Source organism: Aythya fuligula, chromosome 8 (assembly GCF_009819795.1).
Source record: "Aythya fuligula isolate bAytFul2 chromosome 8, bAytFul2.pri, whole genome shotgun sequence".
Classification (NCBI taxonomy): Eukaryota; Metazoa; Chordata; class Aves; order Anseriformes; family Anatidae; genus Aythya; species Aythya fuligula.
Genome location: NC_045566.1, coordinates 26,490,466 through 26,510,123, shown reverse-complemented (window position 1 = coordinate 26,510,123; position 19,658 = coordinate 26,490,466). Strand labels below are relative to the sequence as shown.

Genomic DNA, 19,658 nt, shown 5'->3' with positions numbered 1-19,658 from the left:
TAATAAAAAGAAAAAAGCAAACCAAACAACAAAACCTGATGCATTCAAGGAGAATTTCTTTTTTTTTTCTTACTTATTAAGAAAGAAATACATTAGTTTGTGATTAAGTGGATCAAATAAATTATATTAGTTCTGTAATACTGCTAATAATTAGATTTGTCTTAGTTATTTAAGTGTAAACTTTTATTAACCCTTTAAAGGGATAATATTGTGTTGATGTGCATTGGTATGCTAGTTTATGATATGTGAGAGAAATCTGAGAGAAATGTCATAAAACACGATTACTCAAGTTGTTTATTTACCATTTCTACAAACTGTAAGGGTATTCATCTTCTGTTTTGCAGAAATGTGTTTTCTTTTCCTTCTTTTTGCCCTCAGGTTAACTAGTAGGTTAAGAAAACATCTTTGATAGGTAAGTTTGGTCGAAGTGAATTAGAAGGTGGCAAAAGGTCAGGTTTTTTTTTCCTTCCTTCAAAGCAGTTTATAAATTATAAAACTAAATGATTTAAAAGCAGTAAGTGCAGAATGTAATAACTGATATCAGTGTCATATTTAAGGACTAAAATAATTGAGAAGTCAAATGAAGCTCGCTGTATTGATACTTATGTATTGTATATGGTTGGAGAAATATCAACTTGAAGTGTTGGACTATTTTCCCACAGTCGGCATTTAAACTTTCTTCAAGTGTTTGGTTTTTTGGGTTTAAATGCTATCAATAGCTCAACGCTTCATAGCTGATAAATATGAGACTAAAAATTTGTGGCTTTGGAATCCATCACGCTCTTCTTCCAGAAGAAAAAGAATAGATTAATTTTCTTGATTGTATTTCTACATAACTTTTAAAATCCTGCAGCCTACATCATCAGCTGAAATCTCAACAACAGATATATTGGACAAGGTAAGACCATCACAGTGAGAGAACCGTTTAATTGTTACGGATACACAAGACAACCAATGGTATTACTCGGTTATTGAGACATGAGGAGTATCTTAAAATTAAAGCACTCTCAATGTGACACACTCTAAAACCCAAATAGTTACATATGTTAACAGTGATTTGGTATGCTAGTATGATGCTTACAGATGCAGAGGCTGTTTGCATTTGCTCACATGCTTAAGCAGCTGCTATAAAGTCTGAAGAGAAAATATATGTAATGAATGAGATATTTATTCTGCTGTTTGGGGTAGAAGGAAAACAGAAGCCAAAAAGCTAACCTTGCTTGTTTAAATCAATTTTTGTAATGCTCCCTTAAGTGAAATCTTAGAGAAGGCAGCTGTAAGCAAGAATAGGTATTAGCAAATCTACCAAAGACTTCTTCTAAAATTAGTGATTTGTTTTCTTGTTCAGACACTGAGTGTAAAGATACAGAATACCAGTATGCTCTCATTTAGTTCAGTATTGATGGTCATAGAACTGAAGCGAGCTGACTATCCAGTTGTTGTATTTATTATTTTATATTTGCAGACACACTGATATGTCAGTATTAACCAGCAAAACACAGCATTTGAAACTGGATAATTAAAGCTGATTTCTTGCAACTTTAGCTAGATCTTCTGAAATTGCTTGTACCATTCGTTCTGTAGCTTTCTTCAAACTGTTTGCTGTCTGTATGGCATGATCCAGGGTAGAATTTAAAATCTGTTAGGGATAATAAAATAAAGCCATCTTGAGTACGATTGTTTCCATAGGTATGAAATAGGAAATGATGTCCAGTTAAGGCTCTGTGTAGCATTTTCCACAGGTGTACTCTAAAAATATGTTGACAAGTTTAAAACAAAAAATGTGGTAGACTACTCCAAGATTTGAGTGTAATAAATCATTATTTTAACTTAGTGTGGAAAGTTTCAGCTACGGAACAGGTTTTTTAAACTCTCTCCTGTTCCATTATTATCCTCAAATGGATTAGACAAGCTTAAATGGTAATAACTGGTGCGCTGAGAAAGGGTATTGTTAAACAGTTCCATGATGGTGTGGACATATGTTTTTTTTTTTTAAGATAATGATATGGCTTTTAATTTTTACTCTCAAGTCTTACATTTGCGTTGAAATCATTGGTATTTCTGTTTCTGATGTTGATTGCAGGTTTGTTTCGGGCAGACTTCTTGACATTGACATTCCTAAATATTGATGTGAAAGGACAACTTTATCATATATATTTGAAAAGGAGGATTCACTAACCTAAAAAATCTGTCTAGATATAAAGTATATAATAAAACATGCAAAATTATTTTAAACTGTGAATTAGATAAATACACCTTGATAACACGCTTGCAAGTTAACTTTACAGTGAATAGAATCTTTCATTTACCTATAAAAATACAGCCAGTCATAATTTGCATCTGTACTGCAGTAAGACAGAAAACATTCCCCAATGAAGAGTTAGGAAATCTCTCTAGCATCATTGTCTCAGTGCTGTAACCTTCTTGAGTAGGCTGCCATTGATACTCAAGCGCAGCTACCGTACTTCCAGGCAATTACTGCTACTCAGTAATGCTGCCAAAACCTATGGTTGCAAAACTTGCCTCAGGTTACCTCATCTGTGTTAACTATAGTTAAGAATCCATTTGATTCCGCAGACTCTGAGTGTAATTTAATGTTAACAAATTCTTAGAAAAAAAACACACACAACATACTTTATTAAGAGTATGTTTCCATTCACAGATCCCTAAAACAAGTCTGTAATAATATGCAATTACTTTTGCTACAAGAGTCCTAATTCTGTCTTGTTTTTCGGAATAAATATGTCAGCTACAGAGGTCAGATGTTGATTTGTTAAACTAGAAACATTGAAGAACTACTCCAAGAGTTACTTACATTTGTGCTTATGGTAAATATATTAAAATTTTACTCACTAATTAAATTAAAAGATAGTGTGCTCTGAAAAAGACAAAGCACTGCCCCTGCTTATGATAGTGCTGAATATTTTTCATGCTGGACCTTTATTAATGGTATTTTCTGTTGTGCCACACACTTATTACTACAGCTTACCTTTCAGAAAGTCTGTTTACAAGTTCACGGGGCTGTTTATTTGTTTGAGTCTTCTGAGTGGAGATTCTCTTCTGTGAATAAGCTTAAGATATTGAGGCTGTGTTTAAAACTGATAAATGTATTTTCTATATATTTAACACCTTTCTCCATTTAGCATAAATTCAACTCAATGTCACTGCTGAATTAAAATTTGAATACGTTATGATTTTTTTGTAAATGAGGCCAAATTTTTCCTTTTGGGTTCCCTGTTGAATTTAGTTCTTCAAACGATCTATAGATTTGTATTTAATTTCATACAGTGAAAGACTGCACGGGGAAAGTGTTGAATCATCAGACTATCATAATCCTAATAATTATATAAATACCACTTTGATTTTGTTTTACAGTCTTAATACAGAGAAGTAGCTAACTTACTAATTAACTTTATTTTTTCTGCCTGCAATTTCTTTCTACAGTACAGAGAGTAGAGTCCAAGATAATTGATTTAAAAGATTGATGTTCAATGTTTTTTAAAAAAAAAACAGGTATTCCCTATCTCTGCTGTGTGACACACAATTTCAGTGTAGAGCTGGTCTTTCCTTTCAATACTTGCTTATGCTACATTCAGTAACAGCTAGTACTGAAAAGGTTGGCATGGTAATGCCCAATGGTAGTGTTCTTCCATGCAGCACTGGAGATGCTCCTGGCTGAAACAAAATACAGGATTCTTCAAAACTGGAGAAGGCAAAAGCTGTTGTGAGTAAGGATTAAACTCAGGCAGGTGTGTAAAGGTTGGATTTGCTAATTTCACTTTGCAGGGTCTGTACCCATTTACTGGTTAGTCATAGTGCTGTTTCTTATGCTAAGCTAAATTTTTCTTGGTACATGAGCAACATGACTTTTTGCTCTTTAAGATCTAGCCCACAATTTAAAATATTTCTGTAACAAACCATACTTACAGGTTGAACCAGAATTTTTATTCCTACACAGGGCACAAGACTGAACAGACTGTTTGTAATTCCTGTGTTTGAGTTGATAACTGCTTTCTCTAGGGCATCTGAATTCAAATCCTGAAAACAAAGACATGTTTAAAAAGTAGAATACTATAAACAAGAATATTTTGTGTAGATTTTGGTATTTTTTGCAATTGTTTTACCTTTTTTCTCTTGATGTAATCTTGTATTGAGTGTTCTGTAACTTTCAGTCTCATGTTCCATAAATTCCTCGCTTTGTGAACCGTAAGAGTCACAGGCTGAGATGTCTTCTGAATCACTGCCTAAAATCCCCAATACAGATATTAAAGATCTGAAATACTAAAAGTTTTGGCCTGTGTACCTAAGCAATTACTGGGCTTTCAGCACTGTAATTTCTGAGCCTTTCACAGCCACTAGCAATACTGCAGTTAGAATAAGTTCTTTTTCCTCCATTTTACAGGTGGGGATTGAGCTGTAAAGACTGGCTTTCAGCTTTAACTCTAAGCCTCAAATGCAGATGTTATTTCCAGTCCCAGAAGTGTTTTTATAAAACTAAACACACCCTCTCACTGTCCTTAGTTTTTTGTTCTGGAGGTTAAAATCACTGAAAACAAGCATTGTGAAAACAATGCAGCCCAAGAGGAACATAACAAAGAAGCTGGGAGGATATAGTATGGCACTGCTTTAGGTATTGCACAAATCAGCATTAAGAATAATGGCCCCAGTGTATTCTATTAAAGTGAAAGGATGTCACAGAGAAGTCAAAGAAAAAAGGTAGGCCCAAAGCATGAAGAGCCCACGTGCTGAGATTTCAAGCTGAATCTACTACAGCTCATGCTGCTCTTTTAGTTTGACAGACTGCCTCAGAGTATTCTACATTAGGAAGATAAATTTAAGATGCCCTAAGAGAAAGAAATGCTTACAGATTCCTAGTGAACCTCTAAGAACTGGAGTCTTAGATGACAGCTGATTTAATTAGTTCATTCACAGTAGCCTGTGTAGGCTCTGGTTTGCATTTGGTGAAACTATTAGGAGCTGGACGGAGGAAGCAGAACACTTCCAGTCTGTCTCTATCCTGAATGGAAGAAAGATTTAAGAAACCGTTCTTGATTTTCATGCAGAATAAGGAAGTTGAATTCCAAAAATGGAAGTGGAAATCTTAATGTGCAATGTTTTAATTACCAAATTTGTTTCAATGTTTGGTTGTACCCAGACTTGTCACCGACCAAGAGTGGATTTGATGTGGTCTCCTCGAAAGTCAACTTTGTGTTCTTATTGCCTTGTGCTGTGCTAAGCAGTACCATCTGTTGAAACTCCAAAACAATTTTCATGCTGCTTAGATGTTACAGGAATGCATTTCTAAGCGAGATTGAATAGGAGGTATAAGCACAGGGTTCTGACCTTTGTATCGCATCGCTACTTACTCAGATTTGTGTCTGATAAATCAGTTGGTTTTCTCTGAGTGAAGATTGAACATACTCCAGTTTTCCTTTCCTGGATGTTTTTATTTCTTTGAGTATGGAAACAGAATAATATCTTAATTTTAGCTTAATACCTGTATGAGTCTTATGGACATAAAATAACGTCTAACCAGATCTTAACTAAGAAGATAGCAGATTTACTTTCACTGTTCTGAAAAAGTGGGAAGTAGAAGCTTAAATGAAAAATTAACCAACCACAAAATAATGGCTTCTTGTCCAAGAATACAGTCTGTCAGAAAGACCTTGCCTTATCAGAGCAGTTAAACATGCCTAAAAGTGAAGTAACAGCTATAGCTTTGAATAGCAATGTAGTATACAACAGTATACATTTACATGTAAATGTTTAAACATGCTGTAACAACATTATCAATGGTAAAGATTATGTATTTTTTTTAGTAACTTTGAGCCAAGTTAAGGTTTTAATTTTTACAGCCTTTACGGAATTAGAGGAATATTTGGGATGTACGTTCTGACAGAACAAGATCAAAGCTCCTTGTTTGCCATGTTTGATGTATGTATTCTCAACAGGGCATGAAGTATCCTCAGATTTATTTGGAAGTGTTTCCAGCCACTCATGAAAACAAGGATCAGAAGATTGAGTTATTTTTTCTTAAGTGACAGAGAGGGGAAAAAATTAAGTTAGGTGAGTTTTACTAGAGAAGTATTATCTATTCAGTAAAATGGTCTGAGAGCATTTTTCTCTTATGCTTGCATTCTTCTCCCAGCAAACTTAGAGAATTGTTGTATTCTACACTGCATGTTACCATAAGATGTGACTTTGGATAGAGATTTAATTTGCCAAAACTTCAAACTCCCAAATAAGGCATGTAGAATTATTTTATCACATGGAGATTTCTGTAAACGAAACTCTACAGATTGGCCTTTACACCTTACACCTGAACTATATGCAGAATTATCAATATGCTCCAGGCCTACCAGATTTGTTTTATGACAATGGTAATTTCAAATATTTGTAGTTGCTGAATAGTTCGTAGTTACTTATTCAGAGTTCTGTCATTTATTACTGAAGGGGCGGGGGGCTTGACACAAAGCCTCTTCTTTTCATGCACTATTAAAATTTGTTTGTGGTATTTAAGTACCACAGGCCTTGCAGTGGTCCAGTGAGATGGGCTTTTTAAATATGAAATCATTCCAATCTTTAATGAAATTTATGGGAGTTTTGCCCTTTCTCCAGTGGTCTGCTGTATCACGTTCCTTATGTGATTAACCAGGAATACTCCTGAAAACAGGTCATCCTTGTATTTTATACATACTGAATGTGCAGTGTTCTGGGCAGAATCCAGTGTAGAGACAAGACTGGTGCACATGCGTGTGTCAGTTCATTTAGCTGTAGAAAACAGTGTCTATGACTAGCCAAAACACACAATACACTTACCCTTTCATATTTTCTTCATCAGCATTACACTTTTGACTTAACGTACCCTGAGTATGGAATCTAAGACCTTTTTCTTCTGGTGAAAGGAATCTCTGTAGCACCCAGAAAGCAAAACAAACTGCTAGTATTGTTCATATTACTGTGTAGTCATCAAACAGGATAAGTGTGAACAGCAGCATTGGGTGTACATTATTTTTGTATTGCTTTAGTTGCCGTCAGCTCTACAACTTCATCTATTACAATTGTAACTGTAAAGCAGGCTGGACACCATAAGAACACTTCTTAATCCATGAAGTTGGGAGTATGCGAAGTCCTATGTAGCTTTGAGAAGGATTAGCCTATATTCACTCACATCTCTCATTGCCTCAAAATTACAGTAAATGTTGTAAGCAAGGAGTTGCCTGTAGATTTTTGCCTTCTGAACAAACAACCAAGGCAGGCCAGTAAACACAGCTAAGTCTTTCTTAAGAGAAATGAACTTGATCACAAATTTCACAAGTTTGGAAACCAATTCAGCAGTGTTATGATAAACTAGTATCTCAAAAGCTGAGCCATCATGCAGTGCAAAAAGGGGAAAAATATTCCATAAATAATTTTAAAGCTGAATATGGTTATCTAAGTTCAAATGAATATGCAAACAGATCTCCTACCATTACACTGGAATAATGCTTGCTTGCTAGCAGATAACCTTTTCCCAGAGGCTCCATTTCTCTTCTGGAAGTTGATTCAGCTCTCTTTTGTAACCTGCATTGGTTAAGCAAAAAACATGTTTTTACTTTCCTAATCTCATTGAAATGATTAACACCTATGAAATACTCCCTGAAAGGGTAGAGAGATGGCCTCTAGAATTGTTTCACAAAGTTTTAATGGTTAATTACATGAATATATCTGCATCCCTCATTTTTTTAATTAAAAATTTAATGCAAATTCTTCTGTAGCAGTATTGCATTTTGACTAGCGTTTCACATCCTGAATTAGTGTGGCTGCATTAAATTTTATGCAGAGATATGATAACTTCTAGTGAAACTACTGGTAGTGGTTTGGCTTCAGGAAAGGCCTTAAAGTAGAAATGCCAGGCTGGAAGGAATTCTTGGGTGTTCAGAATTCTCTTAAGTGTCATTTGGGAATATTCTACCTACTTGCAGATATTGTAGACATCCCGACTTTCTGTACTCAGCAAATAGTTATAGAAAAAGCTTTAATAACTTCAGTAGCTGTCTGCTTTACACTTACATGTGAGGACAAAGATTGCACTTTGCAGCTTCGAAAGAAAACAGATGATTTGTTTGTGGGATTACATCACTTGTCTGACTTGTATTTTCTCGCTTGTTCTTGTGAAGAAATGTGGCTTCTTCTGGAGGATCAGTAATGCTTGGAACTACTGAGCTCTGTACAAAGTAACCATAGGATGGTAGTATATGGTCAGTGTATCACAAGTACATGACTTCCACCAGCCAGCATTTCCTGAATATCTCTAGCTTGGGATTCAGAGAAGACTGGTCTCTAAAATAGTGCCTATGAAAGCTCTCTTAATTTTCTGTTAGAATTAACAAAATTAATGGAGCTGATATTTAATGGGGAACAAAATTTCTTTGAAGTGACATGCTATCCAAAACTGTCATGCTTTACAAATATTAGAGGAAAACATACAACTACACCGTTTGGAGATTTTCTTTAGTAAAACTGTGTAATATAGTTTTTAAATGATAAATCTCAGAATTACCTCCCAAAGAGGATTTGATGAATGGGCAGATTCATCAGAAATAAGCGAAGGAGCCAAGCTGTATTTGCAGTCATCAGTCTGCTCTTGGATGTCTTCAAGCAGCGTGCCAAGTCTAAATATTTCCCCTTCCACCTTTCTAAAACCAATCACAATACACAGCTAGTGAAACTTATTTCTTACCATTTCTTATCTTATAACCATATTTGGCATTGCATTCAATATTCGGGGGGGGGGGGAGGAGGATTAATGGAGTTCACTGAGTCTCTTTTAAGTACTCGAATTAATCCATTAGCCTAATTATAACAGCAATACGTAAAGCCTGACATGAATTTTGGCCAAATCACTTCTAGCTTACTCCATGTAATGTTAAGGTGATGTTTGCACCTCTGGAGAATGTTAATGGATAAATGAAGTAATAGTTCGAAGACACTCAAAATATGGAAAATATATGGATGCAATACTCAGCACTTATATTCTAACCTTTCAGGATCAAACTCTCCAACGTGGATAGACTTGTCCTTGTAGTTCTGCAGCTGTAAAACACGGTGCTCCTCTCTAGCAGTTAAGTAACTCCTTTCCAAGGCATCCAGGTATTTTCTCAATTGATTTAATGCCTTAACCAGTGAGAAATAATTCAGTAGTAAATTCCATTTTCATTAGTAAGTCATGGTAACCATAGTTACGCTATGTAAGCCAGATGCTGTTTGCGGTGATGTTGGTAAGAATTGGGCTACTGCTCTGAATTAGAACAGGGCTGCATCTCATATGCCCACCCAGGACACTGTGCTGTTCAATTATGTACAAGGAAAATATTGAACTGACTTCAGAACTGATACTCTACATGTCAAAATTCATAGCTTCTATGGCAATTTAGGGCTTTTAACTGATAGGTTTGAATCGTAAATCCTTAAATCTAATTCAGCCATGTAATGAACAATTTCATTTTTTTGCTTCTGAAACTCAATTTAAATCTGTGATTGATTTAAAAAAAAAAAAAAAAAGATTTTTAAATGTCTATATGAGGAAAATATTGAATATCTTGCCAGAAAATTTTAAGTCTATAGACAATTCAAGAACATTTCTGATTACTGAAAATATATTAATTTACCAGGTAATTGTCTTGTGGAACGAATGTCTCATGGGTCATACGTTTAGTGAAATCTTCCACCTTCAAGAGAAAATACTTTTATATTGGATTTTAAAACTGAGCATTCAGAAAGGGTATACAATCTGAACGTCAATGCAAAATAGATATGGAAACAGAGCTCTTTATTACTTTAATTTTCAGTTGATCTGTCTGTTCTTTCAGTATCTGAGACATCTTTTCTCCTTGTGTTAGTTCTGGCAGTAAATTAGAAGGACTCAGACAGTGTACTTGTACTGTACCAGCTGCTGGAAATGCTGATACCATTGTCCCATGTGGTAATCCTATATAATACAAGAGAAGATCAGTTAGAATTTCTGCCAAAAACTTTGCCTGAAAGTACTATCAAATTGCATTAAATGAGTCATTTGCATAGTTACTGCCATTTCATTTACTTGGATCAGGCAAGTGCTGTGTAGTTTTAGGAGCAGGCGCTGTAAAGACTTGAGAAGATGTCCCAGCGCCTCCCGAGTAAACAACAAAGCTTGGAGGTGCAAAATCCGGCTGAGGCAGTATCTGTTAAAATGGGAACTTCTGTTAGAGAAACAGGGTCCAGAACACTTGCAAATATTTAACTAAAAAATTTAGAAATACATAGGACAAGTTGTTAATGAGATGCGTATTATAACTGCACCACATAATTTGCTGTGTTTTCAGTACAGATAATATCTCACTGTATAAATGCTGGAACATTTTAACTCAATGTCAGGGAAATCTGTGTTCAGAGAACTTGTGTAAATGGGTAGCACAATATAAAGGTGACAACAGCTGGGAGAATATTGATATTCTTAGAGGTAAGAGAACGAATTAATAATTTCCTAAAGATAGGACGACTTGCAATCACAAATAATACTTCAGTGCATCATTAACTGGGCGTTTAAGTTCTGTAGAAATTCAGTCCCACAACACTACATGAAAGCGACTATTGACAGAAGGGAGACACTTGCTGATAGCTGCAGAATGCTTTTGGGAATTAGTCATGTTACATTTTACTTGACACAGAATATCTTTTTTTATGGTAAACATCACTCTTGAGAAGTATTAACAATCTTCTAAAGCATCTTAATTACCTTGAGCTGTTGCAACAGTTCTGGAATTCTCATTTCTTGATTTTCTACTTCAACGGAACGGGAACAGTTACCTTCTAGAATGTTGTCCATAGTTTCTGATTGACTGAGCAAAATGGGGAAGGATTTTGTTGGTTCAGTTGTAGGAACTGATTTAATATTTTCATTTATTTTTGGCACTTTTAGTTCTGAAGTAATTTCAGAGAAGTCAGGAAGGCACTGGTGGACGTCACCATGTATGAGCCTGGGAGATGAAGCGGTTTTCTTAAACACTTCTCTCTGTTCCTTCGTGTTGTGAGAGCGGTGTGTGTCTTCGTATCCGCTCCTCAACTGGGAGCTGTTGTGTCTGCACCCGCAGCTACCAGCAGCCGAAACAGATCGCTTTGAAACAAATTTTTCATTTAGCACACTTGGATTTTTCCCAGCGGTGCATCCATCCTCCTGCTTTTCTCGATGATACTCTTCCCCTGTCGTTGCCCACTGTTCAGGTGTTGAAGAGCCTTGGCTGTGTTCGTGAGTCTCAGGTTTGGTTGTTGTTTCACCAATGCTTTCAGTGTAGGACGTCTCCGGTATGGTCTCACACTCGATTAGCTGCCATGTGTTCAGTAACTCTCCTTCAGGAAAATGACGCCAGAGGCCGTTGGACATCTTTGCGTTGGGCAGCTGTTCCTTGCAGGCTGCTTCATCTTCAGAGCAGGATACACTTAGCACGTGAGGCATGTTCCCTGGGCAGTCCCGCAGCCCCTCCGCATTGCTGCTGTACTTAGAGCTCGGCCCCTCGTCTCCATCGTAGGGCAGCTCCTCCTGCTCCCCGGCACTGCAGGTGGGACTGGCGCTGTGTGCCGGCGGCCCCAGCTGCTCGCTGCCGGGCTCCATCTCCCCGCTGTGTCCCCCCTCTCCGCTGTGCTCCGCCCTGCAGCGCCCCCCGGCCCTTCCCGCGCCCGCGCCTCATGGCCCCGCCCCTTACCCCAGGAGGGGGGCGTGGCTCCCCATAAGCCCCGCCCCCTTCGCAGGGCGCTGCCTCCCGCCGGCCGTTGGGGCCGCGGCCGCGCGCCCATTGGCGGGTTCGAAGCGCGGCTGCGCGGGGGCGGCCGCACGCGCGCGCTCCCCTCAGCCGCCGCCGTCGCTGTGGAAACGGCCGGGGGCGCGCGGGGGGGGCCGCGGCCTGCGGCGGCGCCCGGCTGAGGTGAGGCGGGGGGCGGGCAGGGAAGGGCCGGGCCGGGCCGGGCCCCTCGCGTTGGTGGCGGGGCTGCGGGCTGGGGAACGCGGCCCTTGGGGTGCGGGGCGGCCGCCTGAGGCACCGGGGGCAGCCGGCCTGCGCCTCCGGCACCGCGCCGCGCTGTGGGGCGGGCAGCGAGCGGCCCCTCGGCACCGCGACGGCCCCCGCGGCCCTCCCGGCTCGGCCAGGCCTCGTCCCAGCGCCGCTGGTCGCCGGGAGCGGCGTTCACAAGAAATCAGTAATAATCAGTAATTCCAAAGGCAAACGCTGCCTGCCCGCGGTCCTGACTATTGAGCGTGGGATGGGTTTTTTCGCTCTGGCACAATCTTTTCGTGATCCCTTTGGTTTTGCTTACAACAGGATCGTTTTTAGCTTCTGCTTTTCCGCTTCTTTAATTTAACAGCAAAGGTGTTGGTGTGTTTTTCTTGCTCTCATTCATAGTTCTTGTAGCTGTCGTGCGGTCAGCTTCACCTTCCACATCCATGCCCGGATCTGGTAACGATGGTTTTGGTTTTAGTTGTCTCTAGCGTTAACATCTTAATGAAGTTGTGTGTGTTCAAGGAGTGGGCGCTGATCTTAGGGCCTTCAGAAAGATTAACCTGCTCTGGCTGTTACTGGTTAACCTTGGCGAAGACTGGTTAACCAGGCGAAGGAAGAAGCCTGCAACTTCCATTTAGGCATTTAAGAGTGAGTCAGCTAGGCAAATGATTGCATCAAAAAAGTAAGCAAATAGTGGAAAATACAGGAAAAAAAGTGGAAAAGCTGGTAAGACGTGGTCTGAGACACATATAGTATCAAACAGATGATTAACGTCAAGTTGCCTCCTAGGACTTGAATCGGATTGTTTGAAAAGTAGGGATCCTGTTCAGATCATAAAACTTCTTTGTAATTTGAACCTTTTCCTGATAAGAAGGAGAAACGTTCACACAGCAGAGTTATGGGGAAGAAAATTATGGGGAAGAAAATCGTACATGACCTACCTAAGCCTCTCTAAATCTTCTTTTATTTCTTTGCACCACATTTTTTTCCTACCATTGTCTTGCTGTTCAGGATACTGTTCCAGGCAAGAAACACTTTGGAGGCTGTATCTTACCTGGCAATCGTTGGCTGCTACTGGACAGCATACAGTGTCGTGACCAAGAGTATCTGTGTGACAATGTGGAAATATAGTTACATAAATCTGTGGGCAACTGAGGCAAAATAGAGGCCAGTTCAACATCTGTCACACAGACAGAAAAAATGGATTTGAACAGCTCCTAAAAATACCTGCACCTGCATCCCAAATGTCGGGATAAATATGCAAAGCAATTTGCGACTTGGCACCTCAACAAATATTTTTTTCCTTAAATCTGCATAAGCGTTGTGCCATAAATAAACAGTACCTGTATCTATAAAAAGCAAACAGTAGGAAAAACAGCATGTGCTCTTCTTTCTGTGCTGTGTGTTCATCCGCACCTAGGCTGTAGCTGCACGTTGTTCAGCTGTAGGCTCAGAGGTGAGAGGAATGTTACCACTTGCTGTTGGTGCTTGCGAACTGGGGGACACAGGTGATGCACCAAGCGATTCTGATGGCAGTAAGCTAGCAGGGATCATTGCAGTTGTGTAACAGCTGCTGTAAGAGCTACACCTTCTCCTTGCAGGATAACTCTTGCTGGGGTGGCAATTAGTTCTTTATGCTGAATGCTTGCTTAATCTCTGAATGAGCATGAAATAGGAAATTTGATACATCACTTTTATTCCTTCACCTGTACGTGCTAGTGTGTTTTATTGCCTGTGATTCTATAGAAAGACTTTTTTTTTTGATTTATCAGATCTTAAGATTGATTTTCTTCTCTCTTTGCAAGGTGCTTGTGCAGTCTCAGTCTGGCTTCTTTCTTTACTTCCCAGGATCTCTTATTAACAGATGTTACAGGCCAAGAAGGAGCTGAGCTAAGTGGAACACTTTGTTGGAAAGATTTGCGATAAACATGCTCCATCAGCTTAAGCACAATATTTACAACATCTTGCATTGAACTTTTCCCATCTGGTGTTCTATTGCATCTTATAACGTGCTCCATTTACCAAACTGAAGGTATTTGGATGGCTGAGAAAGAGAAACCCCATTATTTGCATGATGAGCTTGTCCCTAACAAGCAGAAGGAGTGAGATTCAAATTTAAGATCAGGTCGTGGTTACACAACTCGTACCGATTTTGTGGTAATGTGACTTATGTGAGAAGAAGAAAAAGATCACAAGATACTGTTTTCTTGTGAATCGTCACTGAAGGCTGGTGTGGCATTTAAGTGCTTGAAAACTGTGAATCTCATCTCCTGTTGTGGGATGCTTGGAAAGAAGGTTGCTGGCAGCACAATATTTTTCAGTCTGGGAATGACAATGTGTAAAAACTTAGAACTCATTATTCCAATCAAAAATAAAAATAAAGGAATCCTAATAACTTGATGTATCAAATACGTAACAACAAAAAAAAAGCTATTTAGATTTTGCTATTTTGCTCTTTTTAATGCACAGAGGATGTTACTCTAGCACCTTCCATCTGAAATCTTAATCTTATTGCATTTAGAATGAGCTCCCAGTTGCCTGATTAGATTTATTATAGGGATGTAGGGATATTAGTTACGTTGTGCTGCAGGCGCTTTGTGCGCTCTTCCTTTCGTATTTTGTCTTGGTGCGGGATTGCCTTACTTCAGAGTTTAAATGGATGGCTTACGTAAACTGTTTGCAGAACTGTCCGTATAATAAAAATGCTTGTGGTTACGTGCGTTAGCTACACCCGGTTCTTTAGCTTGCACACTAGGCAGCAATTACAGACATTAAGTAGCATGCTGATTTTCAGCTAAATATTCATTATTTTCCATTCTGAGAGCTGCTCTGAGAGAGAGGCACTGAGAAGTCCACCTTTGCATCCCTGCACTTGGATATTTCATGTACTTGGATATCAGTCTAGTATCATGTGCATTTTCTGCTGCTTTGTGTTACTCCACGTAGTGGAAATCTGTGTGATAGTTTTGGTTGTTTTTGTCACCAGTACATGCTTAGCCTGTAAGTCAGGGTAGGGCCTGCATCGCTGCCAGGTGCCTGAAGTATTTCTCTTCACAAACCTGTAGGACCGAGTGCTGCCTGGCAGGGCACCTCCTCGTGCTGCAGCTAATGGAGCTGCCCTGCAACTGTGACAGTGCTCTGCTGAGCGTGCTAGCAATGAGGATATGTGGGGCTTTGCCACTTATGTATTGCATCACTCTCCTAAGTTTCCGGCATTTCTTTCTGTGCTTAATTAATGATTCCATTATAGGGAATGTATTTACGCTTCTGATTGCTGGGTGCAAACAGGGCATTTAGGGTTGAGCAGAGCTCCCAGATTCTTGCCAGATATTTGCAAGTTCCTTAATTGATTTTTTTTTTTTTTCCCTCCTTGGGTTTGATGTATAATGTACTTTTCCTCTTGTTGCAAAGCATATATATATGCAGTTTTTATTTATGGCTTGGGTGTTTTGTGTGGAAGGAAAAGAAAATAACCCTTAAGAATGCGGGCGAGTTTCCTTCTGACTCACAGTGGGAAGATGCTTCTGGAATCAGTTATCGTGGTTGTTGGGAATAGTTTTTTTATGATCTGGCAGAAATAACGTGTGTCATTAAGACTCTGCTTGTTTTTTAGGCTGATAATTGTGAGTAATGTTGCAAGTAATGCTAGGCAATGCCAACTTGTTAAGGGAGACGCTTGCACAACCCTGTAACGGCAGAGAGAAAAAAACGAACAAAACGCATGCGTAGAGTTTAAAAAGCTTGCCATATTGAAGCCCTTTAGCATTAATGCACCAAACTCTGCTCAACAAGGTACTCCGCAAACATGGAAGAAAAAAATCTTACTGCCGATCTGCAGAATAAGTGGAAAATATATACAGGTAACAGTAGAGGGCATGCAGAAATGCTCCGACACGTCTGTTTGCCTTTACCATGATACTGTATAAGGCAGGCTGGCTGGAGTGGTAGGCCAAAAAGAGCTGTGAGGGGAGGGAGACTGAGGAGGACTGAGTGCACATGAAAGGGCACTGAAGCAACGAGCTTTCGCTAACCTTGTATACAACCCGCCATGCAGCAAGGCCAATTGGGCTTACGTAACCAAAAAACATAAAAATTAGATCAAGCCTTTTTAGAAACAGGGCGATAAAGTAATTCTCTCCGCTGTTACCATGCTTGCCATAATGCAGCACTGTGTTAGCGGTTCGGGAGCAGGTGTTGGTGCTGGAGCTGCGCTCTCAAGCAGTGAATTCAAGTCCATGCTGTCGTTTTCAGCTGTGGAGGCAGCGAGATCCTCACTGCTCTGTGAGCAAGACTGGTCTCCAATATACTCATCACCTATTAGGTTTCTTTTGGTTGGTTTGTTTGTGTATTTTTTTTAGCATTTTAAGACTTGGAAGGGACCTTACTGCCAGGATTGTTTTAGGATTGTCTGCAATATTCAGTACTGGGACTTGGTTTCATAGGGCCCGATATTTATAAGTCAGCAAGTATAATTGGGGCGGAGGAGGAAGCATCTGAATGAGGCACGCTGTATACTGGTATTAATTTATTTACAGCTTGCCTGGTGTGCCTGATAGCATAGGATGTGCTAGGCTGGGTCTTGCCCGTGCTCCGCAGGAATTACAAGCTCTGCAGAGTGCCCTTTGTCGGACCAGCACCTAGGTGGGGTGGTTGTTGACGAACCTCCGCTTTCCTGTGTGGTCCTTCAGGTGCAGCCCGCTTGTGTCAGACTGGAGCGCTGCTCATCTCGCGTGCTTCGAAGCCAGTCCTTTCACAGAAGCCCCGTGGTTTATTCTGGGGGTATCTGCTCCATGTGGAAATCCAGCTGGAGAAAGAATCCGGTATTTCAGAGCAGGGATTGCTGCACGGCATAGCTCACCCTGAATAAAACCTCAAATTCACTTCACCAGTGAGGGTGGTTTCTGTTTGCTGTTAGCTTATCAGCTGTTGAGCTTGTGTCAAAAGTGGTGCAGAGAGGAGTATAAAATTCAACTTCCAAGAGTCACCACGCTGGTCATCTGCTTACAGCGTTCCTCGTATCTGCCTGGCCCACTCGCACCACTTGTATCTGCTGTGCTCAAGGTTTGCAAAACCTAGCCCATGTCCCAACATGTCGCACGGTTATTTTAAGGTTTGTTCAGAGGGGAATGTTTGTTACTGCACAAACGCTGTGGACCGTGCTGTTTTCTGTGCAAATACAATATTAAACTTGATATAGTTTTTTTTGGCTTATTTGTGTTAGCTCAGGTGATTTTTAAAAATATCCTTGGGCATCACTGAAGACTGAAATTTTGGTTTGTCTGGTTCTGGTTGTGGTTTTGGTGTTCCTGGTCTTACTATTTATGTTTATATGCTGCTTTATAATTTCAATGTCTGGAGTCAAGCTACTCTCTGTATTTCGGTAACACAGCTGTCACTACATTTTTTTGTTGCTTAGTCTCTTTTTCTCCATAAGGGCTGCAAAACTCTTCTTTATTTTCAAGTAATCCATTGCAAGCTTTTTTTTTAGTTTCCCACCCATGCCTGTCTCTGAAAGGAAATTCAAACTTAGTTCAACCTTGGAAAATTTGCCTTAATCTCGAAACAGCAAACCTCTGTAGCTAGTTTATGTACAGAAATAGAATCTGTGTGATTGGACTGCCTCAATCTGTACTTTCCTTTCCCCTGGTAACTTATACCTCTCAGGCAGTGATGACTTCATTTGGCAGATGCTCCTTCCCTATAGCTTTGTGAAAATAGCAGATGGATGGGGAAGGCAGGACTCGGTTGCTTCCTTTAGGGAAAGGCAGGCAGAAGCGAACTGTGAAATTCTCCTAGCCAGCCGCCGGGTGCCCAGCCAGCAGCAGTAGGTGAGCAGGGAAATGTCCTCGCATCGTCTGACAGCTCCGCAGGGGAAGGTTCGGGCTCAGGGAGACCGTGGGGTGAGGGAAGGAGCCAATGGAGCTGCAGGCATTTACTGAGGTAGGGAAATGCAGGGGAAAAAACCATCTCCCTCTGCATCTGCCTTGTGATTACCAGCTGATGCTGAGAGAGCTTTTTACTGATGGTTTGATTTAGAGATCCTTTACCTGTTTGTTGACGGGATGGATAAGCCTCTGTGGCTCACCGTTTTCTTCTTTATCAGAAGAAGGAGTTTATTAGAGTGCGCATTTTGTCAGTTGGGGGTATAAACTCTGCCACTTTGCCTACTATCTGCCTTGCTGTATTTCATTTTTGTTTGTTTGTTCGGTGTTTTGCTGTTGTGTAACTGTGAACACTAGTTTAGTTAATTTTCCACTTCTCAAGGAAGCCCGCTCTTTTCTTTGTGCTTTTCTCACCCATTTTAAAATGGCAAAAGTGGCTAGGACTTCTTGCATTTGTTAGCTGGAGTAGTAAAATTGGGCATTTTCCAGTTGTACGTGCAACTACAACATGGCAGTCATGCCTGCGTGAAAGGCAGCTCTTTTAGGTGTATAGGAATTTTTCATTGCTTCAAGTTGTGGAGAGAATACATTTTAAAGCTTTTGCTTCACACTAATACAGAGGTTTCCTAGTAATCACAAGTGCTTTTCTCATGCTGTATGAAGCTTTAATTAAACACAAGTTTAGGAGAAACTCTCACTGTGAGAGACGCAGATATGGTAGAACTTTTCCCAGCTTCCCTGAACTCCTGAGGCTGTGCTGCTGCAGTACGGTGCCCTCGGAGGTGCTGATCTCCAGCTCTGGAGGGCTGGATTACAGAGGTGATCTGTGAAGTCACCGTGCTTCAACTGAAAGAGCCTTCAGTTTGCTGAAGCGTGATCCTCCAAGGCCAGCTTACACCTGAGATCGTGTCTGCAAAAGGCTTCATTGATACCTGCCTCCTTAATTTTTAATCCCTCACTCTAAATAATGTGCTTTAGGTTTGTTTCTGATTGCCTGTTGGCGTGGTTGATACAAATTATTAATTACCATTACAGAGCAAATGGACAAACAACTTGCCACAGCCATTATTTCCTGAGCCCCGCCAGTCGCCCAAGCACACCCTTGTTGGTCTGTGGCACGCAGTAGGGCACGTGAGGGTGGCCATCTGCCCATCTGCCGAACAAACTTGCAATTCCCTGCTATTGCTGAGCACCAAGACTGCTCATGGGTGACTTAGAGCTGGCTCCTGGTGTGAGTGCTCTGGACAGGCTTCCAGAGGGTGAACAGCCGTAATGCAGTCTTCCCAGGACGTGGGCTGTAATGGTATTAAAATGTATGTGTCACACTTGGTAATTGCAAAAACATGCCCACACCCACGTGTGGATGGCAAATAACTCTGCTGCGGAGCATGGAAGGGCAGAGTTGTTTGACGGGAGGAAAGTGGATGGGCGGTCTGAAGGATGCTCTTGAGGAGGAGGAGGATGGGAAGCACAAATCTTCATTCCTGGCACTTGATAAAGCTCCTGAGAGGAAAAGCACTGCCTGCACTGACAGTTAAAGACGGATGCATTTTCTTCTGGTGACAGCTTTAAATCTGAGCTCTGCTCTTACTTTGTGACATCTCCGCCATCTCTTGATGAAATATGCATTTGTGAGTTACACAACTCTGCAAAGGAAGGTAACGTTAGTGCTGAGCAATAAATATGTCAACTCTTTTACTAAAAATATACTTTAAAGTGGGTAAACTTTTTGAATAGAGGTGTGTTTTTTTTGTTTTTTTTTTTT

General features: G+C 40.3%; 2 protein-coding genes across 6 annotated transcripts in view; one reads left to right on the top strand and one right to left on the bottom strand.

The window, feature by feature from the left end:
* Positions 1–526: 526 nt before the first annotated feature.
* On the bottom strand, positions 527–11,639 carry AKNAD1 (AKNA domain containing 1). 4 transcript variants are annotated; one of them, XM_032192486.1, is made up of 15 exons: positions 10,757–11,639; positions 10,082–10,202; positions 9,819–9,970; positions 9,651–9,710; positions 9,023–9,156; positions 8,543–8,678; positions 8,053–8,207; positions 7,470–7,563; positions 6,820–6,911; positions 5,367–5,452; positions 4,125–4,244; positions 3,928–4,038; positions 2,990–3,071; positions 2,037–2,118; positions 527–1,639 (listed from the first exon to the last, which is right to left on the bottom strand). In XM_032192486.1, exons 1-15 carry the CDS (start codon positions 11,627–11,629, stop codon positions 1,520–1,522), a joined length of 2,418 nt encoding a protein of 805 aa, XP_032048377.1. In that variant the 5' UTR covers positions 11,630–11,639; the 3' UTR covers positions 527–1,519. The 4 variants fall into 4 exon arrangements, with proteins under 4 accessions (XP_032048377.1, XP_032048378.1, XP_032048380.1 ...); XM_032192487.1 differs by lacking the exons at positions 5,367–5,452; positions 6,820–6,911 and having other exon boundaries at positions 2,990–3,060; XM_032192488.1 differs by lacking the exons at positions 527–1,639; positions 2,037–2,118 and having other exon boundaries at positions 3,003–3,060.
* Positions 11,640–11,861: 222 nt separating this feature from the next.
* The window catches only part of GPSM2 (G protein signaling modulator 2), a 25,424-nt gene continuing 17,627 nt past the window's right edge, over positions 11,862–19,658 (top strand). The window contains exon 1 of one of the 2 annotated variants that reach the window (XM_032192618.1): positions 11,862–11,939. The gene's annotated coding sequence lies outside the window, so the exon portion shown is untranslated. Of the gene's footprint in view, positions 11,940–19,234; positions 19,552–19,658 lie in introns of those variants that run through there. The other variant, XM_032192617.1, reaches the window with a different exon arrangement.